Source organism: Thermobia domestica, chromosome 17 (genome assembly GCF_964235325.1).
Source record: "Thermobia domestica chromosome 17, izTheDome1.hap1.1, whole genome shotgun sequence".
Lineage (NCBI taxonomy): Eukaryota > Metazoa > Arthropoda > Insecta > Zygentoma > Lepismatidae > Thermobia > Thermobia domestica.
The window spans coordinates 78,021,457-78,046,805 of NC_137470.1; the positions used below are offsets into that span (position 1 = coordinate 78,021,457).

The 25,349-nt window shown below is 36.4% G+C and overlaps 1 protein-coding gene across 2 annotated transcripts in view; it reads right to left on the reverse strand.

Annotated features, from left to right (window-relative positions):
- Positions 1–22,889, reverse strand: part of LOC145674555 (uncharacterized) — an 80,327-nt gene extending 57,438 nt beyond the window's left edge. For both annotated transcript variants that reach the window (XM_081744729.1, XM_081744727.1), the window contains exons 1-2: positions 22,733–22,889; positions 14,907–14,985 (exon numbers count right to left, since the gene is read on the reverse strand). In XM_081744729.1, the coding sequence (XP_081600855.1) occupies positions 14,907–14,985; positions 22,733–22,783 (130 nt within the window). In that variant the 5' untranslated portion in view covers positions 22,784–22,889. The remainder of the gene's footprint in view (positions 1–14,906; positions 14,986–22,732) is intronic.
- Positions 22,890–25,349: the final 2,460 nt, after the last annotated feature.

A 25,349-nucleotide genomic window follows, 5' to 3' on the forward strand; every position in this document is an offset into this window, starting at 1 on the left:
AATGACTTGTAACTTTAACTTTTGCTGAGTTGTTGATCTGGAAGTATTACGTAACACGTCCAATAATGTCCCACAGTCGATAATTAGGTCCTGCAAAATTTTAACAGTTTTGTTTTAATAATTTAAAAGTTTTAATGGCGTTTGAAGACAAATGAACACCCTGTACACACAATGTGTCATAAGATCGTTCACAATGCTCCGTACGTGAATCTACTCTTGGAAACAAGATACAAATGGAGTAAACGATTCCTCGTGATAGCTTAGTTTTACTTTTACAGGCTGCTAAAGTTGTGAGTAAAAGAACTCTGGAAGTGAATATCTATAAAACTATTAGTCAATGAGCTAAGGGGGCATGATTTCGTCTTTGACTAATAATTTACTCTATGAAAAAATACATTACTAAGAAGTTTTGTTGACGCCGGAAGGGATTCCCACACTACGTAAGTGACTTTTGGATATTCTGTTAGGAAAGACGGGTCCAATTTATGACGTATGAAACAACGTCTCAGAAACTAGGGAATACTCGTTGAAAGATCATTATGGGCAAATCGGATATTGGCGCTCGGGCAGTAAATGGCGGCCACCCTTATATCTGAAAAACCATTGTCCACAGACTGACTAAAGCAGTTCTGAAACCTACCTTTGAACTCTGGAAACAACTTTACGGTCAACGATAGTGACAGCGTTTTTGATTAAGAAGAGGTAGCAGAAAACAGTTTTATCAATAATTTTCTTATAGGAATTGTTACTCCTTGTGCGAGGTAAGTTGTAGCAGTATTTTTGGTAAACATTTTTTAATTTTAATGCACAAATTTGAAGGTTTCTTCCTGTTTATTCCGTGAAGCAACAATGAGATTATGTTAAAATCGGAAAGGAATACAGCCAGGCACGTACCCAGGATTTCGTGAAGGGGTGGTGGTCCGTGACTTGAAATATTGTGGTCATCACACCAGGGACTCGATCATTCTAAACTATTTTAGTGGAACATATATTGGTTCGTTTAGCCAGGATTCCGTAACGGGGAGGGGGGGAGACATGACATGAAATTCTGAAGGTTGAGGAGCTCGATCAATCTGAACTATACTATTTACATATACGGTATTGGTTTGTTAGGACAATAAAATGAGGATATCTTAGTAAGTATTTTAATAACAAACTATGAATAAAGCTCGAGTAAAATAATAAAAAAAAATCATATTGAAAACGATTTTACAATATTTACGTCCTTCCTACGTTCATTCAAATTTAACAATTTTTCTTTCATTATGACCTCAACTATTATAAAAAGTACATATTCACTATTATGAAAAGTACCTACTGAATAATGTCTTGTAAAATATTTTACAACATGTGCGTTCCTTTCTCTGCTGAATCAAATGTTAAACAGAACTTTCTCTCCACATAAGTTTTGGTTTTCATTATTCCATCAACTACTGTCTGTTCCAAGTGACAGGTTAAACGAGTAGCAGAGAATAGTTTTTTTTTTTTTTTTTGAATAACGTGTTTGATACTGCAAGGATGCGATGACAAAAAATTACGATAAATATGTCCACGCTGGTACACAACAGCACTGCGCTTTCGGAAGCTTGAAATCTCCCTGATTAGTAGCAGAAATTCTGAAAATCCCGTAACTTTTCTAGAAATTTTAAATTCCTTGACTTTCCAGGATATTTCGCTCACCTTGCCACCATGTATTGCAAGTATTACAATTCTCCTCATAAGAAAGTGTAACTGAAAGGTTGCTGTAACTTTTTATTTTTAACGCTGATCCTACTTTCTCTCATTTAATTTTGTTTCATCTTTCCTTATTTTTTTTTTCATTTCTGGTCTCGAAGGGAAGGGGTCTGGACCTCCGGATCCCTCCTTCGCTACGTGCCTGAATATAGCATTTTAAGTCCAAAATATCGAAGGCAGATAATGGAGCTCATGTTGAGTTGTTCTGTATTTGGTTGGAAGGTTTGCTGCCATCCCAAGTGCCTCGATGGAAAATCCTATTTTGTTAATAATGGATAACCATTCAACCCATACATGCCTACAGTCGTATCTTTTCTGTAAAGAAAAGGAAATTCATATCGTATCGTTACCCCCACACACGTTACACAAGCTTCAACCTGTGGATGTGAAATTCTTCTCTCCATTGAAAGCAGGTTTCAATGAAGAGTGCAAAACTTTTATAAAAAGTGTCATGGTTCGGAAAAAGTTACACCCTACGACCTTCCTGAACTGTTCAACAAAGCATACAGACGAGTGGAAACTATAGAAAAACCTAAAAAAAAAAAAAGGTTTCAAACAACAGGAATCTGGCCACTAAATCCAGACAATTTCTCCGATGAAGATTTTTTAGCTTCAGGTAATCTTCAGCCACGAAACCCTGGGGTGCAAGATCAGGGGAATTTTGCACTAGATGAAGGCAGTAACAAAAGGTCTACATATGAACACCAAACAAGGACTACCGATGGTGTAAGAGAGACGTCACAGAGAGGGACCACAGATGAAGAACCCTTCAATCAACAATTACAAGCACAGCAATCTTCCTTTCTCACAGAAATTCCTCCCATACCAGATCCTTCCCAGCAAAGAACGAAAAATCAAAGAAACTCTCGAGGACAAAAAGAAGAGATTTTAACAGGTACAGGAGAAGTTAGAAGATCAGAGAAATGCTGAGAGAACAAGCGTAAATTTTTTCTGCGTTCAGCTAACACGTACTTGAAGAAACCTGAAGTAGCAAGGAAGGTTAGTACCAATTTTGATAACAGCTCAGAAGATGAAGAAGAAATTGATGTGTTACTTTATACAGACGATTTCTTAGATTTAGATATGGTACCTTCAGGAGAAATTTTACAAAAAGTAATTTGTTTGGTCTGTGTAGAATCTGGACGAGATTATAAATTATGGGTTCGGTGCATGGTTTCCAGCCAGTCCATAATCTATGTAGTGGTGCATAATTCTCAGAAACGTATCTTTGTGATCACTGCAAGAAGTGAAATAGTTTTCTTATTCTTTTGTAATGGTCTATGGGTAAATGGTCAAAATATTTTTTCGTCTGTAGGCTACAGTTAACATAATTCTCTTTGAGTATTATTATCCTACCCTTTCGGGTAATACCGCTCAACATATTGTTTTCATTTTTCTAGTATTTGAATAACTTCCTGTGATTCTTGTAATTTGAAACTTTGTTATTTTCTCAAATTACGTGCCATATTTCATTTATTAAAATGAGGTATTAAATAAACTCAGTTTATTCATAAGACGGAATTTTCCTTAAGTGAGCGCCATTACCCAACTTGACCCTAATATATTGAATATAATCAAGATGGCCAAGGATGGCGATTGAAATTTCAGTTTAATGACCAACAATAACGCTCTTTGGGCTAAAGGTGGTGAGTGTCAGTTAATGATTTTGGAAGAATTGCTGCAGTGAAGACGTGGAAGCAAATGACAGTATACCCGCAGAAAAACAAACAAGAAAAAACAATGACACTATGTTATCCAGCACAAATTACTTCGTCTGGGATCGAAAGTGAGAGTGCTCTAACATTGAGTCATCATGCACTCTTTAACCGCATCCACCATATCAGCCAGATTTTTGTTGATAACGCATTAGAGTAGATGACACACAATAGAAACAGAACTGGTTACGTAGGAAAAAGCAGGGAAGGGCTGTGTAGAGGAGGGAGGCAATTTAAAAACCTTCGGATTAATAATGAAAAATGATGACAATGTAGTCTGCCCACAAAGAAAAAAAAAATATTACAGACTCTTCAAATATAATAGGAACATACGTACAACATTATACTACGCAAAAGTTAGGCATCCCTCTACGCAATCTTCGATCCCCTTTGGATATCTCTCCTTGTAAGATCATGAACCATACTATAAAATTCCTTACCTGTACAATAGAGGCAAAATGAGGAATGCCTCAGTGACAGTGTTGGACCTGTGCACCATTCATTTTGTTATGCAAATGACACAGACAAATTAAATAAATCCAACAGACTCATGCCAGGCAAGCGAGGTGGTCTAGCGCAGGATCACCACAGCTAATCCAAGACTGAATATTTTGTCCCGGAAGTTTTTGACATCCAAATAAGAATATATAGGTGTGTCATGTTGGAATCATATTCCCTACCTAATTGCTAATGACACATTTTTTTTGTAAGTTTCGGGCTGATATCAACTATAAAGAACAACAACACGCACCCAAAAACGGATTGGGTCCAAATAAGGGCCTTGCATTGCACAAAAATTAAATGAAAACCTGAGGTTATAGTGTTGCAAAAGAGAAGCATACTAATTTGTAGTATTCCGCACATAACTTTTGTGGCTGCTGAACATATCTGTTCTTGTAAATGTTGCCTCGAAAATCTACAAAAACACAGTTGGAAAATTAGGTAGCATTAAATTGCTGCTAAAACCATTGACAAAATGCCAGATGGCATTGAAAGTGCTCCTGTAATAAATACTGCACCATATACAACGTAAGGGTGCTTTTCTTCCTCGTTGAGGATCTTCCACATATCGTCACGACAATTTTCCAACTTCTGACATTTAGTGCATGTGTAGGTACTAGGGCATCTTGATTTCGTAACAAGTACGTTCAGTCAAACTCAACCATACGTTCGATAATTATTTTGTGTGGATGTTAAACCAGATCTTCTTTCAAGATGGCAACCATCAAGTTATTGAAAATTTACGTGTGACAGTAACCCCCGATTCGAAAATCATTCACTATACAGGTATTCTGCTTCCCGCCTATTACATCTCGACTCTTCATTAATGGGGTGCATTTCTACCACTTCAGATGTAGAGTAATCCAGTATTCTGATTAACAGGAGATCCAGAAGTGCGCGACATTTCCACAATTAACGGGAAATCTCTGGCCAATGCTTTTTTTTTTCAAAATGACTTTACCGAGTTCCCACTGTAACTTGTTAAGGACCTTCGATGCAATTAAACAACACCACTGCAAGAAACATTTTCTGGGAAAACACGACCTTCGAACGGAAAAACCTAGTCACACTTAAGTGTCTTTTGCTGCTAATAGCAACTTACAATGAACAATCTGTCCTAGAGGATGGAATATGCAATATATGTACCTCGACTGTCATAAGTATAGCGGGAAAGCGAAAGCAATAGTAATTTTTCCTCTACTCCTTATGGCATTTTCACAATAAGAGGTTAACACGAATGCTGTAAATAATTAATTTCCTTTGGATATTCATACATTCTCTTTAATAAATTCTTAACATTGTCCTGCACGTTCGATGTTTACAATTGTTAGCAGTGTAGTGCCTACTTCCATATCCCCATATAACAAATGTAGCCAATTTCAGATTTCTGGTGGTTTGTGGTGGAAAGATCGTGTCCATGGGTTTTCTTGGAGTTCTTCTTTGTCTCTTACGCTCTTATTCAATCAATTCTTTTAATTCCATAATACAAATCAGATACGTAAAAAGAGGGATCTCCCAGCCTTTAATGTATCCCAAGGGTGGACTCATTTTATTTACACATATTATGTTTGCATATTTGAACAGTCCATGATACCTTCATTTGGGACCCACGTCACCACACTTCTGTAGTATTGCCATTTTTGCTATTATCTGTATGCTAAATGGGTTTATTTAACCATTTACCCTTAACACAATTATTTCAACATTTTTTTACATAACCACTTTCGGTGCTTCCATGTACCATCCACTATTCGTCATCAGCACTATTTTGTCGGCTACGGTGGAAGGAAGAGGAAGCTCCACATGGTGATTTAATGATAGAACATTCACCTCTAATGTATGGTGTTCTACTTTCGATCACAGTCCCAGTGGACTTTGCTCGAAAAGGTTCTGTCATTGCTTTAGGTTATTGTTCTTCTTTTCTGAATTTCCTTTGCAGGAGTACTCCTTTTTATCCTCTATCTTCTGAAAACAAAGTGTTTCAAATCATTAAGTGTAATAGCCGGGTTACGTAGGTGGGGACCGACTGAATCCCGGGATAAGGAGCCAGTCTCTACCAAGTGTCGAAGGCCTTTTCCTAAGGCGGATTAGGGGTGGAGGTCAGGGAAACTTCTTTCGCTTAGGAGGGGAAGCTGTCCTGAAAGGCAGATGAACCATCAGATGGTCAAAGGCATGGAGATGCTGAAAGGAAATAGGAATACTACCACACTATCTTTCTCCTAGGAGGAACGAAGGAGAACAAATATAATGATGGTTCTTCCTGAGGTAAAACATTCTGGAGGTAAAATAGTCCCCCCGTTTGGATCTTCGGGTGGGGACTATTCCGGTAGTAATCATTAGAGGATAAAACAATAATAACTTTCATTTCAGCATAGGAACGTGCAACGTAGGACTTTACGACAATTGGAGAGATTTGAAAATTTAAAAGTGGAAATGGACAATTGTAAATTGAACATAATGGGCTTAAGTGATGTGAGATGGCCAGGAAAAGGTCGGATAATATCGGGAAATTTCACAATATTCTATTCGGTTGGCGTTAAGGCTGAGAATGGTGTCGCGATAGCAATGAAGAACGAAGTAGCAAGAAGTGTAACCAAAGTGAAACGCTGCAGCGATCGTATGATGTTCGTAAAACTAAGTGCAAAACCAGTGGATATTGTTGTAATACAGGTATGTATGCCAACAAGCGATCATAATGGCAATGAAGTAGAAGTACTGTATGATGAGATTAGCGACATATTGCATCAGAAGGAAGAGACAAGGTCAATACCATAGTAATGGGAGACTTAAGCAGTGTAGTAGGAGAAGGAGCTGCAAATAAAATGATGCTACCATTTGGACTAGGTAGAGGGAAATACGAACGCGGCCAAATGCTTATCGACTTCTGTAGGCAAAATGATTTGGTGGTGAAGAACACGTGGTTTAAGAAAAGAACAACTAAGCCGTACACATGGAAAAGTCCAGGAGATAAGAAACGCTACCAAATCGATTACATTCTTGTGAAGCAGCGTTTCAGGAATAGTATACGAGACGTGAAGACACCACCTGGAGCGGATATCGATTCTGATCATTACCTTCTTGGGCGGAAGTGCAAACCTGGCGAAGGCAATCAAGAAAGATGGAAGGACAAATCGAAAATGAAACTGAGAGCCACTAAGAAGTATGGACAGTGATGCAAAAGAAGAGATTGAAGAAAAATTCTGTTATTGGCGATATGGTAGACAATGTAGAAAATAGTTGGGGAAAAGTTAAAAAGATTCTACTTGACACACTCCATAATAACATTGCCAAAATGGAAAGAGCATCGAGAAAACCATGGGTAAGTGAAGCGATGCTTAAGAAGATGGAAGAACGCAGGGGGACAAAAAGCACGGACATCAAAGAATACAGAAGGCTGAATAATGAATTGAGAAGAGAGACGGAAAAAGCCAAAGAAAAATAAATGGAACAGATATGTGAAGAAAGAATGGGACTTCAACGGCGCGGCAGATATGATCTGATGTATCAGAAGCACAAGAATTAGGAGAGAAAGCTAACAAATGCATACGCACATTTGGAAACTATGATTAACAAGGTCATATTGTCACTGACGATCAAAGAATCCTTAGAGCTTGGGAGGAATACATAGAAGTTCTATATGGACAGAAGAACCGCTCCAAAGATACTACGATCGAAGCAGATCGTAGATGATGAAGAAAAAGGACTCAGTATATTGAAAAGTGAAATAGTACAAACCATCAAGGACATGCGAAGGAGGAAGGCCACTGGAGGCGACGACATACCAGCAGATTTGCTCAAGGAATTAGGAGACAATGCAGTGAAAATACTGACTTCACCTATTAACAAGATGTACCTGAATGGATAATGGACAAAGGGCTTTCTTGATGTTACAATGATTGCATTACCGAAGTAAAAGGAAGCAAAGAAGTGCAGCGATCACATAACCATTAGCCTTGTTTCCCACAATGGAAAGATAATTGCGCGCATGGTGAACAGATGACTGGAAAATAAGATAGAAGACATGCTGGAAGAAGACCAATTCGGATTCCGGAAAGGAAAAGGTACCGGAGATGCCATTGAGTTGATGAGAATTATATCAGAACGAGTCCTGGACGTAAAGGATGAGTTGTGTTTGTGCTTCATAGACTGGCTAAACGCTTTCGATAGGGTCAATTGGACAAAACTTTTGCAAATACTTAAAGAAATTGGGATACACTCGAGAGATCAATGGCTCATTCGCAACCTATACATATTACAACGAGTCAAGATGCGCTTGAATGAGGGGGAAACCAACAGTGTGGAGATTGGAGGGACGAGTTAGGCAAGTATGTAGTATGTCGTCCCAATTATTCAACACTTACAGTGAATGCTAATGAAGGAACCATTAATGGGAATTGGAGATTTCAAGATTGGAGGGCAGATCATTAACAAGATCAGGTAAGCAGATGGCACGGACAGAAGCGAAGAAGGACTACAGGAGATGATTGACAAAATAGTTGACACTGGGAAGCTATATGGAATGGAAATCAACATCGAAATATCGAAATTCATGAGAATATCCCGTGGGACTGCGCCATTACGGATCAGAGTAGAACAAAGAGTGCTTGAAGAGGTCGAACATTTCAAGTATCTGGGAAGTATTTTGACGAAATACGTGTACTGGACCACAGAAATAAGATCGAGAATTGTCATAGCGAAAGAAGCATTCAACATGAAAATGTCACTCTTAACTAGCAGCCTTAATATTGGACTAAGGAAGAAATTGATGAAGTGCTATATATGTAGCATTGAATTTTGTGGTTCAGAGACTTGGATATTACGGAAGTTAGAGAAGAAATATTCAGAGAGTTTCGAAATGTGGTGTTGGAGGAAGATGTAGAAGATAAAATGGACAAAAAGAGTAACAAACGAAGAAGTGTTAAACGGATAGGAGAGAAGAGGACGCTTCTAGTCACCATCCTTCGTAGAAAGGCCAATTGGATTAAACACATCTTGCGAAGAAATCGTCTTCTTGATACTGCCATAGAACAAAAGGAATTGTCTTCTTGATACTGCCATAGAACAAAGATGGAAGGAAAGCGAGGAGTGGGGAGAAGAACACAAATGATCGATGACTTGAAAAATAGAACATAATTGGGAGTTAAAAGAAGCTGAAAATCGAGAAACGTGGAAGAAACATTTCCAGGCACAAACTGAAAATTAAGAAGAAAAGAAAGAAAAAACTGGTTAGTCCTAAGACCTGCCAAGATGCAGAATATTTAATAATGATAATAACCACCTGTCTCATTTAGCAAAAGGACATTATTGTGAATAAATAAACTAAATATCTGATTTAATTTACTTTTTCCATTCCACTCATTCGCTGTTGTAGTTATTAAACTATGCAAAACACACTAACAATCCTTTTTCGTCTTGAATCTCTCCAATATATTGGTGATCTATCAACAAATATGTGTTAGCTGCTTGGACGTTATTCCAACGTCATGAGTTGGATCCCCATTTCTTAATGTGCAATATGCGGAAATTCCCTGCTAGCATACTCTTGGAGAATCACATGCGTCACCGGTAAAACATGAATCATGAATTTTTTAGATAGACTGCATTATAACTCTAAGACATTCTGAATCAAACTCAACGGCTAATAGTTTTGACGATATTCACCTCTAAAATTATTTTTCTACACTTTCGGCAGCCAGTAACCCTAATGCTAAATGATTCCGTGGAAACATTTACTGTAGTTGAAAAAAAAAACTCTGTGATAGACACATAAACGACCTTAAAAAAATGAAATGAAATCTTTGAGTTTTACGATCCACGTTTATGCCAGTTAGGCTAAAGGAGACGGTGATGATAAGCAATGAATGAAATGGTGGAATGAGGAAAGTGGGAGGAAACGGGAGAACCCCGAGAAAACCCACACACACGGTGTTTGTCCACCACAAATTTCACTTGGCGGGAGCTGGGATCGAACCCGGGACCCCATGCACCAGAGGTGAACGCTCTACCACTGAGCCACTGCGACCCACATAAACGACCTTAAAATACACCCTGTAATATATATAATGCAAATATGTGAATAGTTATTTCTAGATGAAATGACTTTTCTCTACTAAATGTCATATCTGCATGCAAAGTATTTCTTTATTGATGTCTGGAGATATTTCGTAGTGCTTTCTTCCTGTTGAACAGTTTAACGTTTGAAAAATGCATTTTTACATTGGAGTTTAATACGAATAATGCCAAAACTATTAGCTTGGTAAATCTCTGATAGGTTAAAAATATTAATCTTTCACAAAAAAAAAAAAAAAAAAACTCCGTACAGAAACATACGACAAAGTTCGTAGTATTTACATTTTCAAAAGGAATGGCGAACTTGAAAGAACAATCACGGATCAAAATTTAACGTGTTCGTGAGTTTCATTTTCATTAATACAATTTCAAAAAGCAATAACGAAAAATACTGAATTAAGTGGAAGGAAGTAAACTTACAGAACAATGAGCAAACTGTTTACTTATCAGTTATGTCTGAAACCCATATTTATGTAAAGAGATTTTTTTTTTTTTTTTTTTTTTGCAGAAGAAGAAAAAAACCTTTATCACTAAATACCAAGGCCAAACATTATTACTATTTCACATTGTAATTCGTAGTACTGCCGTCCTTAGTCATCAGCGAAAAACGAATCTGTGAGGACCTTTTTTCTAATAGTGCTGTCGAAATCGGTTTTAAAAGAATCGGAAACCGGTTTTTGGAAAAAGTGAAATTTCATAAAACTGAAATGTCGGTTTAAAACCGAAAACCGCTTTTGTGGTTTCGGTTTTGAAAACTACTTTTACGGTTTCGGTTTTCAAAAACCGCTTTTGCGGTTTCGGTTTCGAAAACTGCTTTTGCGGTTTCTGTTTTCAAACACCGCAAAAGAGCTTTCGCGGTTTCGTTTTCAACTTCTGCTACTTCGGTTTCCCAAATCCGCAAGATTGCTTTTGCTGTTTGGTCAGAAACCGATTTTGCGTCGGTTTGGAAAACAGCTATTGGGTTTTCGTACTTCAAAACCACATTATGATCTTCGAACATGCTTTGCCGCGTTCGGTTTTCAGAGTGTGTTTGCTGTTTAGCTATTAAGAGGTGTTTTTGCATTTCAAAGTTGCATTTTAGTCTTCATTTACTATCGATTTTTTTTAAAATGCCTTATTCGTCTAATTTTTCAAGAACATCCTAAAAATTGTATTTACAAGACGAAAATTGCAAACAAATGGTCACTTGCACAGGTGATATGTAAGGTGGAGGAAATTATTATCGATAGTCAACTGAACATACAATACCTTGCGAAAACGTCTGGTAACGCGATTTATGTCAAGACTTTTCCGTGTTTTAAAACACGAATTATAAAACGTATGTAGATTCCTCTGCATGCATTAATGAGTTTTGTTTTAAATGGTAGAGAGAGAGAAAAGACGATTCTGAACATTGCTTGTGTTTTAATTACATCGCGTATTTATACCGTTAGGTTAACCATGTAGAGAAAAACGAAAGGATAAATCCGGAAGAAATGAACTGTACAGTGAAATGGAAGAATGCGTCCGTTGCCTTCATTCAAGGTGCAATTCCAGGATTCATCTGGAATGACAGAAGAAAATACAGAAATTTGAACCCATCACCCTTCTTAACCTCGCATTCTTTCCAAATTAGAGGACAGATGACAGCGCCTCATCCAAAGAAATGAAAGTATTTTCTCTCTTCAACAGCAAATTGTGAGTTGGGGGTTGACTGGTATCATTAGGAGCTTCAGTTTATTGAATGATTTTTGTGTCTTTATACAGAGTAATCTCGTAAGAAAGAAAGCTTAAGGAAATGAAATATTTTTTAAAAATTAAATCTCTCAGTTTTACGTCCCACCTTTATGGCGGTTAGGCTAAAGGAGACGGTGATGATGAGAAATGAATGAAATGGTAGAATGAAGAAAGTAGGAGGAAATGGGAGAACCGCGGGAAAACCCATGAGCACGGTGTTTGTCCACCACAAAGTCCACACGGCGCGAGCTGGGATCGAACCAGGGACTCCAAGGACCGGAGGTTAACGCTCTACCACTGAGCCACCGCGCCCTAATATACAGAATGGTCCATTTATCTTGTTACGCTCTTCCAACTTTAATAGACAAAAAACTGAAATTTAGCACCCTTTTAATATCAGAAGGGGTACATAGCTGTATATACTAGCTAATACCACCAGACTAACAGTGTTGCCAACCCAGAATAAAGTTATATTTTTTTCAAATAGCACTATGTCAGGTTACTACACATTTCAAATCAACACACAAAACGAAAACAAACAATACCGCATTTATTGTTCAGTGTTACAAACTAAGGATGCTACAGCATCACAAATATCCAAAAAATAGCAATTTTGGAAGCCTCTACAACAGTAACTACGCATGTGAAACGGATGGGGCAATACACATCGGTAGTACGTTAGTGTAAAATATTACGATTAAGATATGACGTATTTCTAATAAACAAAACAAAGTTACAGGGATGTAAAAAATTGACTTTTTTCAAAGGTCTTTCTTTCGAAAAAGTGTTGAGATAAGTATAACATCTAATCACATAGATTATTTTCAAAATTCGTGAGGATCATAATGCCGTTTACAGAGATTTGATATTTTAAACCATTCCGGAGATATAATGATTAGCCTTACACTTTAGTAACAGGATATTGTTCTTTGTGATTGAAAAACTTGTGTCAGATGTAATCATCACAATGCTTTGCAGTGCAATATACAGTCTGCTGCTTCTCTACACAATCTAACATATATTTTATTTCTGCCGAGCAAATGTAGGGTTAACTTGACATTCAGAGAAAAGTAGAACATAGAGCATAGAACATGGACGAAGTCTAAGATGTATTTTCCAGAATTAAACATTAAGTTTCATTTTAACACAAACGTTTCACAAAGGCTAATGAACCAAAAAAGGCTAGAAAGTCAGGCACGCGATTGAACGTGAATTGTATATTAACAGATTTGTCGAATTTGCAGACTGCAGCCCGCTGGCACTGCTACCGTCGTAAACTAGATTTATCACGGGAGCCTCATTCTGTTCAGTGCCTCACATGGACATTGGTACAGGTATAACCGTCAACTAAGTCATTTGGTATCATTTCTTCGTTGAGATGCCAACAACAAGTTTATAAGACGCTGATTCATACAGGTAGTGATACAAATATAAAAGATCTCAGTCTAAGTCAGTCAAATCAGTCAAATCAGTCAAATTGAATTTCATGAGTTGCATGTGTAGTGATCTTAAATAGGGATATACCTTATTTTCTATTTAGCTCTAATTGTACAACCAACGAACTATCCCTTTCGCAAACTCCTGCACATATTACCATAATAGTCTTGGAGCAAATAAAAAAAAGTTAAAACACATATAATAAATCAATACAATTATATCGATTGATAGATGCTTACACAATTGTTAAAAGGTGTAATTAAAAACAGGAAACATTGTTTCTGCTTTGAAAAGGACAAACATTGCTTCGCTTATAAAACCACAAACACGGTTTTGGGCGGCTTTCGCTTTCGAAAAGAACTTTTCCAGTTTCCGTTTAGAAATCCACTTTTGCAAGTTCGGTTTCGAAAACAGCATTTGCGGTTTCGGTTTTTGAAGCCGTTTTTCCGGTTTCGGTTTCGAAAACCGTATTTTCGGTTTTCGGTTTTCAGAAACCATTTTTTCAAAAACCGAAAACAAAAAATATCCCAAAAAACGACAGCACTAATTTCCATTTCTTATTATTCATTTTATTATTTATGTATTTATTTATTTTTGAATTGATCTCTAACGGTTTATTAGTCTTTGGGATGAAATATTCCTAACTTTACAGTATAAGTCACTAAATGAGGTCAATACACTTGCTTTATATGGAGACGACTAACTTTACACTGTGATTTCTATCTAAAAACTTTCCGTATGCATAAACCTTCTTTCTTAACCCGGAAGAGTTCAGCTCATTCATTCAGAAACCATTAAGTGCCAACTTAACAAAGAAATGGAGATGGCAGCGTTCCTTTTTGAAAATGCAAGGAATAAATATCAAGTGCAAAAATTATTAAAGATAGAATTCACGGATGTCTTACAAGTCAATACATAACTTCTAGCACGTGGTCTGATTTCATTTGTCAAAAGAATAGTCTTTGAAAATGGTCAGTGTTTGCTATTAATTTTCAAATTTGTCATAAAAATGCAAACTTTAAACTTCTTGAGGAATGAACATGAAACTTGGAAAACATGATAAAAATAAGTTGTGTTACAACTAGTTAATATATAACTTTCGACACCTAAGGCGATGTCATTGGACTACTTTTACTCTTTCGCTCCACATTAATAATTACACTGAGAAAAATCCGTTCTCCGGACAGCGGTATATTGTACAAATATACGGTATCCTCTTGCTTACTATAGAAATCAATACGGAGCATACGTTATCCGTATGATACATAGGCACTGCCGTTTGATGTTACATCATGCCGTTGCAGGATGTATGACATCTAACAGTTTTCCGTATATCACATGTATATACTTATGTTACCTTCGTCAGCTATATGCTATATACGTCCATTTGTATGTGAGATCCTGACCGCCTACATTGTTTCATACAGAAAGTACGTATAGATGGAACACTTATACAGAAAGTATTATAAAACATGCGTTTTCAGTTATACGTCTGGTGTACGTTAAGTCCAAAAACTACAGGAATTACGCATGTAACCTATCTTTTTAAGTATGCCACCTACAATTTTTTTTCTCAGTGTATTCCTCTGAATAACGTTACATAATACACTACAACATATATAGTATATTGTTGACGCTAAACCTTGACGGTACAAGTGTCTTGATATCTTAATTTTCTGTCACTTACAACGAAACATTTCATATATACTCTGAATTTTTCTTAACCTATCTTACCTTCATCAATAGGATGTTGCTTCTTGCATTGCTCAGCGTATCGCTTTAATACTGGTAAGAATGGTTTGTACTTATCAGCCTGAAAGCAAACCAGATGACAATCGGATCACAGAAATTGTTTTCAACTTATGAACAAGAAGTTACTGTAACGTAAGCATTCACTGAAGTGATTCGTGACATCGAAATAAGACAAAAACTCCTCTTGCATATTGTAGAATTCCGCGTCGTGTAGGTTGTGCACATCTTTCTGTTCCATTCCAATTGTCAGGGTTCGAGTTTCGATTCCAAGTTGACACCCCTGTCACACGTACACGATGCGCAATTCGAGAACATGTAAGAGGATTTTTTGTCTTCTTTCGATGTCGCGAATCACCTTCCAGAGTTTGTGCACATTTTTCAGGTTTACCCTATATATATATATATATATATATATATATATATATATATATATATATATATATATATATATATATATATGCTATTGACGCATATTTTGTGGTACGATTAATAATGATTTCTTTTTTACATGACTATGCCCAAAAATGAAATGAAAGAATGATAAACTTATACAAATTATTACGACAAAAGAGTAGATATGTACAGTATATACAGTGTAGTAGAACTTTGATGCGAAACTCAATTAAACAGACATAGAGTATATAGATATATAGTTCATCAAAGTTGCACATTCCGTAAAGAAATTTGAAATTCTTATGTTTTCTTACTTTATTTACAAAACTGTATTAATATGGTAATGATTTGTTTTGTTTACTTTAGGTACGTAGTTGGAGCGAGGAAAGAAGACCAAAGAATTATAAACTTAAGTATTAGCAACAGATATAGGTGACTCTCTTTAAATTAAATGAGAGACTTACACCCCATCAAATGTAATTCATATAGAAAATAAAAAAGGCGCGAAAGCACAACTCGACAACTTCAATTTGCCACATGCACTTAATGAAAATGAAATGAAATTTTTTAGTTTTACGTCCCACGGTTATGTCGGTTAGGCTAAAGAAGACTGTTATAAGAGATGAATTAAATGGTGGAATGAAGAAAGTGTGAGGAAACTGGAGAACCCCGAGAAAACCCACACACACGGATGTACTTTATGATTTACTGATGTTTGTTATGTATTATTATTATTATAATTAGTTTTTTTTAATATATTTTCCCTTTATTTCGGCTGATGCAACAGTATTAGTACATATATATGCAATTAAACAAATATAATTAGAAAATGTATTAACTTATTTAACATAAAATCCGGTTAAATTGTAAGTATATGTGCTATTGCTCTAATTTGTAGAGGGAAAAATCTGCAGTTATTTGACTTGGATTGGTTAGTCTATTATATTTAGAAATTGAGATGAACTCCCTGGTGGCTATAAGTTTAGTGTACACTTATTTGGAACGTGGGATTCAGGATTGAGTCCTTGAGGAAGCGATTCGATACCCACGTTATATTGAAGGACCACGTCTGATATAATCTTAGTATTGAAAATGTTCCTAAAGTTCAGCCCAACAAATTTGAAAATAAATGTAGCAAAAATAAATTAGATGTATTAACAAAAGATAAAATCTATCAGTATTTGTACGATGTTCAAAAAAATGAATATACAAAAATAAGAGAAAAACATTCAGTTAGCAAATAATTATTTACGTAGGTAAATATGAAATGATGGCTTATTTGAAATTTAATATCTATTTAAAGCACCGATGCAAGTTATATCCTGAATCGAAATTACAAATACTACAATCAGTAGATATACCATCATTGCTCACATCAAAGGCTAGAAAGATAACATTTATTCACCATGAAAGCAAGCCCGTACTGGCCTATCGGGCAACTGGGCAGATGCCCGGTGTGCCCCCACCAAAACAAAGAGAAAAGGAAAGAACAAGAGGAGAAAAGAAAATATGAAAGAGCAGGTGGTAAGATACCTCGTACACCCATTGGTCGCATAATCTGCTCAAAAGAGGATGGGCGAACCAGGCTTCGGGTGAGATTTTCTACACCCACAAAATTCCACAAAATTCAAATATGCTTTCAAAATATCAAATGTTGTTTTCCGTGCTTATATGGAGAATTCTAGAAATACCCTGATAGTGGCGTAGGTACAGTATTTTCCTTTGGTCACGACATCAGCACCATTGGTCGGTCTATCTTATTTAAAGGTTTGGTGCATATATATATATATATATATATATATATATTTGGCTTCAAACGAGAGAACTGGACTCTGAAGAAGAGGATAGAAGTGTGTTATTGGGCGCACTCTGAACAGCGTAGTTGGGTTGATAGTGCAATAATTAACGCCTAGGGACAAGTAGGCTAGTTTTCTCCGATTTTTAAAAAAGCCTTTATCTTATCAAAAACTGTCGACTTTAGTTTAAGTTGTTTCTTGTGTTTATGAAATAAGATGCTTTCACAATAATTTTGAGGCAATGTTAAAGCGGTTGAATTTCTTGGCAGCCACGATGTTATTGTTTGTACGTTTCTTTAAAGATGATTTCTCGGCTTGCAAAAGGCGTAGAAAACTGACTCTTGTTTGGAAGCGTCTTTTTTACCTTACTTAAGATATGCGATCCAGTCAATTCGCACACTGGATAAGGAATTTAAATTGAAACTTGTGGTATTAAATCTAAATAACAGTGTTCCCGGGTGTTTAGAGAAAATGTAATTGTGCTGGAGGGAGAAGGGTGTTGAGTGATCTGTTTTGTTAGAAAATCTGTGGGTGTTTTTAAGAAAACGTTCTTGAATACAATGTTTTAAGCTTGAATTCATGAAAATATTTCAATTTGTTATTTTTAGAGCATGCACATGGTCCTTATTAAAAAAAAAAGTATACCTATCTCGTACCCACCGCTAACTTTTGGCCGCACCTTGTCCTCCCCCTATCCACGAAAAAGAAATATATAGCCTATAAATTTCGTATTTTTGTGTTATATTTTAGAGTACGTCTACTGAGTAGCTGTCACCTCCAACCAAAAGGAAACGAAAAATCGGATCTCAGTATCGAAAGAAAAAAAGGCGAAATGAATTAGGAGAGAGTTCAAAGAGGTGCACAAAATATCACACTATTTCTCAACCGAAAAATCAGGTCCTGTTTTACCATCATCAGACAAAGGTGTAACGTGTACAATTGATTGGGTTGAATTAACATGAGCAGCTCAGATTATAAGCCGCAACTCAGCTGCTTATACTAGTATTGTAACTCGTAATGTCAAAGCAAATGCCGGGGTATCTGTAACATCAGCTGTATCTGGAGCACTTAAAAGTGTGCTAGAAAAATCATTAAATAAAATGACAAATGAACATGTGATTTGGTTTAGTGGTAACAATTAGGTAGCAGACACATTTATGAAAAATTATCCAATTCAACGAAAGCAGAAATCGGATGTGAAAGGAACACTTAATCCAGAGCTAATTTTCTGTAGAAAGACAGATGGCGGGAAAGAAGAAATACAAATGAATTGGGAGAAATTCAAATGAATTGGGTTACCTACAATGAAGTATCACACAGGTACATGCAAACGTAGAACGTAAACATGAAAGTAAACAGTGAATTTATAGACAAATAAGTTTGAATTGTGAAAATTTTACCTGGTAAAAAGACAAGAGACAAATCAACACAAATTGGAACTGCGACCGACCGCTAGAGAATAAATGTGTTCAAAACAATCATGGATACTGCCAGTACGAATATTGAGACCCGTTTCGCAGCACACAAAGAACTTTATGCTGACTTGTCCTATATAGATCCAGCCAATTTTGAAGACCTTCCCAAGGGATTATCAGATGGAGTACTGTATAAAGTCACTGAACTTTACCAAACGAATGTCATTACAGTACGAGAGCAACTCTTAAGTTTTCCAACCAGTGGGAACACTTAAGTACAAGTCTGTTGGACGTTGTAACTTACGCATATAAAGGCAATCAAGAACTTCAAGATGATGAGTATGATGTGATTGATGATCTCTTTGAGGGGTTCTGGGGTAAGATATTCAGAACAAGGGAAAGTTCAAAGAGATCAAACATGTGACAAAAGAAATTCTGTACCAAATGCATTTATTGAGCTTTTCTTGTTCTCTTAAAGTATGGACAGTTTGATGCACAATTTGGCAATTTGTTCAGAATGTACAAATTCATTTTAACCATTCCTATCACACAGGTTTGATGCAGAAGTGCGTTTCGAAACTGAAAATAATAGAGAACCGTTTGAGTAGTTCATTGATACAGGTCTATTTGGAAACGCTGTTACTAATGAGTTTCGAGAGAGAGTTCACCAATAAAATCGAACCAGAGAAGGTGATAGACTATTTGTGTTCTACAAGTAAAGAGATCCGTGACTATTTCCTCTGTTAGGAAGAAAAATATTTAGAAGCCTGCTGCCTTTTGCTTGTCATTTTGTATTCTACCAGGTAATTGCAAATGCAGAAATATATCAGTTTTGTCATTTATTTTAGTTATAATCTAATATGTAATAAACCGTATAAAAATACCAGTTCTGTACAAGTTTGTATTAGTTCTGTATCAGATGTGTATTGCCTATTTGTTATGTGATAATGTAGAAACTATGATTTCTGAGGTTTTTGCCATATTCTACTCTATAAGAATGAAAATATATAAGATTTTGCTATAATAATATCTATAAGTTTTTTTTCTGAATCCATACATTGTTTGCTAAAAGTTTTTAATGTTACGTAATGTGTATTTTTTTGAAATATCTGATAAATATTTTTTGGAATTTGATGATTTTTTTAAGGAATAATGAAAAGAGAGGATAATTAAAGTTAGTTGAAGTCAGACGATGCTCTCAACACATTCGTTGTTGCCGAAAATTATGTCATTCTAAATATCTTTCTGGTGGTACGCACCCTTGAATGCAATTTGACCGATTACAATTTTGGAGCCAGTACGGGCCTGAATGAAAGGGAGTAATTTAAAATGAAATAGAAATTTACTGTTATCGAAAAAGGTTAATTTTACTTTATGTACAGTATTTTTGTTTAAAACATGAACATACCAGTTGTTTGAAATACTCTTTATTTTATCCTAACTAGCAATATTTGTTATAAACATTCATGCGTAACGTATCAAACAGACGATTTATGAATGCCATGTTTACAACTAGCATTCTTATACTCCACTTCACCTTCTCTTTACATTATATTGCTACACAGTCCCTTCAGACCATCTCGATCTAGAGACTCTCCAAGACTATCGTTTGCATATCAATCTTCCGCATATCTTCCCATCCTATCCCATTCCATCATACGCTTCACAACGTTTCCATTGGTTTAGAGCAGCCCATAGACAGAAAATAACCACATTCGTCTTTCTAGCAATTCTTCCGTCGTGTTGTGCGTCAGGTGCACTTCAAATAATCTCCTATTTTCATCATGACTCACGATTTCTGCTTATCTATACGTTTTGTTGTCTGATTACTCACACTTCTTATATTGTATGTTATATGTTCTTTGCCCTTCTTTCTATGTTATATATCATGTAGTCAAGGACGTACGCAAGGGGTGGGTCCTGAGGGTCCGGACCCCCTCCGAAATTTCGACTTTTGTGTAAATTTAGCCCAATTTTAGGCGAAATGTCAGAAAATTTAATATAAAATACCCTCATATTCACTTTGGACCCCTCCCAAAATAAATTCCTACGTACGCTACTGCATGTAGTATTTTGTGCTCACGTCTCTATACGATTTATGGTCCAGTTCGACCACAAGTATGTTTATGATCGTAAAAATCATAATATCCTTTCCACTGATATGTTAATTAACCAAGTTTAATAAGTAAATAATCCAGTTTAATAAGTAAATAAGTAAATAACTCATACCGAACCAAAAATACCTTATTATTCCCATAATGCTCCTCTCAACTCACTCTTCTAAAATAGTGTCTAGCCCTCTTGCTACCTTGGGGTCGCGATGGCTCAGTGGTAGAGCGTTCACCTCTGGTGCTTGGGGTCCCGGGTTCGATCCCAGCCCCGGCCATGTAAACTTTGTGGTGGACAAACACCGTGTGCGTGGGTTTCCTCAGGGTTCTCCCGTTTCCTCCTACTTTCTTCATTCCACCATTTCATTCACTATTCATCATCACCGTCTCCTTTAGCCTAATCGGCATAAGCATGGGACGTAAAACTCAAAGATTTCATTTCATTTTTTTCCTCTTGCTAGCTGAATAAAGCTATAACTTTTAACAATATTGGGATAGGAGACCTTAAACAGATGTGGATGATTAAGTCTAGTCGAAGTTATGCGAATTGAGCAAATAACAGTAATTTAACATATTTCTTTCTTAGGGTACGAACATGCCGAAGAGATCTCGCGATCGAGGTCGAGGTTTAAGTCGCGGTCGCACCCTCGATACTTGCACGAACCCATTGATTCAAATGAGTAACCGCATGCCGAAGATGTACGCTACATCGCGACCTAGAGGTCGACCGCAAGGGTGAATTAGTGGTCACGATGACAAATAACCGAGTTTGTTTTTACAACGATGTTCAGCGGAAGCATCGCTGTGGCTCGTGTTCTCATTGGTAATTCCTGAAGCACTGCACGGAATAAAGTCTTCATTTGATTCGAATTTCGTCTGCAGGGGATTGTGTGTGTCTATGCTCAAGAGGTTTTCCTACACAATTAAATTTTATTATGAAAGACATATTAATAGAATTAGTGATGAATTTTCCAGCAATATGGGATACAAAAAACACAAACAACATCATAATAGATACATTTTAAATAGAGAATAGATGAAAATAGTGAAATGCGAATGTCAGATAAGTTATTCATATTTATTTGAGAATTATATTGTAGCTTATATAAGGCAGTGGCGGTTACAGAGAGAGGACTTTCGGGCTGAGTCCGTAAATTGTGGGATTTCTAAAGAAACAAAGAAGCTACTGTTAATCATATCTATGCTTAAAAACTCTACGCACCCCCCAATTCCGAGATTAAGATAAGAAGGGTTTCTTCTAAATTCGTTCCTGGTATAAGGTAAAGAAATACTTGTAAAGACAGACACGTATCCATAGGGAGGGAATATCGAATAATGGAAGTGCAGTAACGAAACTTCATTTGCTGAAGTTAAAACCCCTCCACTTCGAAACCTGAAGACATACTTTTTTATTTGTAATTTTACTGGGAATGAATTCTCGTCTGAGTGCTGAAAGAGTGCAATTCTTCACAGAAAATTGAAAAAAATGTAAAAGTCTTTGATTTATTGATAGGGATGGACAAGAGATGAGACTCGAATATTTTTTTCGAAACAAGAGACGAGACATTAGCATTTCTCATATCTCGTCTCGCATCCATCTCTATTTATAAACTGTTTGGTCCTTTCAATTTCAAAATGTGATTTCGCAGTAATTTTTATGCACTGACGGAATAATTTCACACGCGTCGCAATAATGTTTCTCCTCAAATTGAGAACTTACAGCGAAGGTGTGACCTCCTCGCTATGTGCGCCCTTCATCCACCGCGACCTAGACTTCGAGGTAGCGACCGCGACTTAAACCTCGACCTTGATCGCGAGGTCTCTTCGGCATGTTCGTACCCTTACGAACTTTTCTTCAAGTAAATTTATGTCCTTCATTTTCATATGTATTATCTAACTAATAAATACTATTCTTCTATATTTAAATACTTTGAATTGATGGAACATATGCGTTCTTGATGATAGTCAGGATGTTTATAGCACCTGTTTCCGTCTACGTTTTGCTTTAATTTCCGATATCAATATGGAAGTTCAAGTAACTCTAAATATTGAAGTAATGAACTAGTACATTATATTAATTAATTAATTTTACTTACATGTGCTAGAAATGCAAGAGCAAATATTAACAAACAATACATGAAATTCATCACTACTTGTAGCTCAACGCGATCTGAAAATCACGTTAAATGACACGTATCTTCTATGTGGTAACTGAGCTTTTATCAACAACAGTCTTGCATTCTAAACAAACCTTTGTATTGAAAAGAGTGTGAAAATACTGTAGTTGTTTATATTTTTGATGAAATGTATGTTTTGACTTGTTGAACCCATTCCATTGTTATTTTCGTTGAAACATCCAAGTTGAATATGTATATCACTTGTAAACAATACAATATTTTTACTCTAAAGTCAGTATTATGATATTAAGCTAATTTGCTAATATGCAGTTCATTTTATGTTACACTCGAAGTTCAATGTTTAACATAGCTTTCTTTCTTTCATACTATGATTTTTTATTCAAGACAATCCTAAACTTTACTTTTATTTAGGTACGCTTGTTTGGCATATTTTATCTTATGCACATTTTCAGCAGGATACACATCATAACAATGCATTATGTAAGTATCCCCGACAGTTACACCACTTAGGGTTCTTTATTCTTCTGCCTCACTGAATCTTACTATAAGTACGAGTCAACTGTCATGAATCACTATATGGCCCATCGCAGACTACGACAGTTCCTGTGTTGAAGACGCGCGATAGGCTGTCGTCACGTCACTGATATTCGACACACATCCGTGATGGGACAGACGCTAGATATTACTTCACGAATCGCGGAAATGTGGCACTATTTTAGCCAGAACAAGGGGAGAATGCACTTTATATAGTTTGAAATATGCAATTTTTAAATTGCCGTAATACTAAACAATCTGTTGTATTCTTTAACGAGAAAGTGTAAGCACATCCATAGGAGTACATGTGTAGCCTGGAGTCCCCCAGGAGACGCGGACTAAATCCGGGGACTAGTCAGTATATTACTAAATCCGCCACTTACTACATGAGGTATTACCTTTATATCTCGCGGCCTCTCTTTATAAATTTCATTATGGAGTACGACGAGGCATCAGCGTTATGCCTAAGTGCTTATAAGCATTATTTTTCATATTTTCGTATACAGTATACATATTAAATACACAGAACATATAAAAATAACGAAATGTTATAAAATTACATATTGGTCTGGTGATGGCAGTTTGTGAATGCATAAAATATAGTTCGAAATATCTGGTCATTTCTGCTATTTTTTAAAGTCTATTTTGAAATAGTAAAGTGAAGTGGTAAACAATGTAGCTTTATGTTGCAAATTCCACCAAACAGTTCATTGGCTTAGTACCAAATTTTGGAAAAAAATGAAATGAAATCTTTGAGTTTTACGTCCCACGGTTATGCCGGTTAGGCTAAGGGAGACGGTGATGATGAGTAATGAATGAAATGGTGGAATGAAGAAAGTGAAAGGAAACGGGAGAACCCCGAGAAAACCCACGCACACGGTGTTTGTCCACCACAAAGTTCACGTGGCGGGGGCTGGGATCGAACCCTGGACCCCAAGCACCAGAGGTGAACGCTCTACCACTGAGCCACCGCGGCCCCCACCCAAATTTTGGAAAACGTAAGGAAGAACAAAATGGCAATATCCATTGTACTTCCCGATACGATTCTTATCTTTCGATAGCAAATCCATGAATGCACAACACACTTTTTACAATGCTTTCGTCTTTTCAGTTCTGTTGCTATAGGAACCACTGCTGGAGTTCCGTATACAAGGTTGTGCCTGAATTTTTGCAATAAAACCATCGGTATTGAAAGCCCATTGAGCTCATCTTTCAGAATGAGTATCTAGTTGCTGAAAAAATAAATTGTGGCGCGTCTTCGACACACGAAGTCGCATAGTATGCGAAGGTTTTAGCTTGTGTCAGGTAGCAGGTTTCCGCGACAAGCCTGCGACAGTGTCACGCTTTTCACGTAGTGTGCAAAGGTCCCGCCCCAGATCCATTGTAATAAATGGGAATTCATTACCCCGCGACAAGGCTAACACAGAAAAAGAAAATTGTCGGGCGTCTTCGAGACACGAGGTGTCGTATTCTACGAGGGCCCTCTCTCTCTCTCTCTCCCTAACACACACACACACACACACACACACACACATATATATATATATATATATATATATATATATATATATATATATATATATATATATATACAAATTAAACATAATTTTCTTACAAGGCTGTCTATATTCTTTATTATAAATTAACGAGAAATGTGAATAACGAATAAAGAATATAGGCAGCCTTGTAAGAAAGTTATGTTTAATTTGTGTTTAAGATGGACACAAGGACTTTATATATATATATATATATATATATATATATAGAGAGAGAGAGAGAGAGAGAGAGAGAGAGAGAGCGATTCAAAATGATTTGAACGATAAGAAAACGTTCCGTAAGTGATAATACTCTATCAACAATGAAATCTCTATGGAAATACTTTCAATAATATCCTCAAGTTTTGTTTAGAACGAGCGTAGTAGTTTAAAATTTATCCGCTAGGTGACATAGTGATTAGTTCCAAGATGGCTGCCTGTGTTGCAGAGAGCATTTTGCACTTTACAGTTTCACGTTTATCGGTCTGTTGTTAGTGTCCAACAAG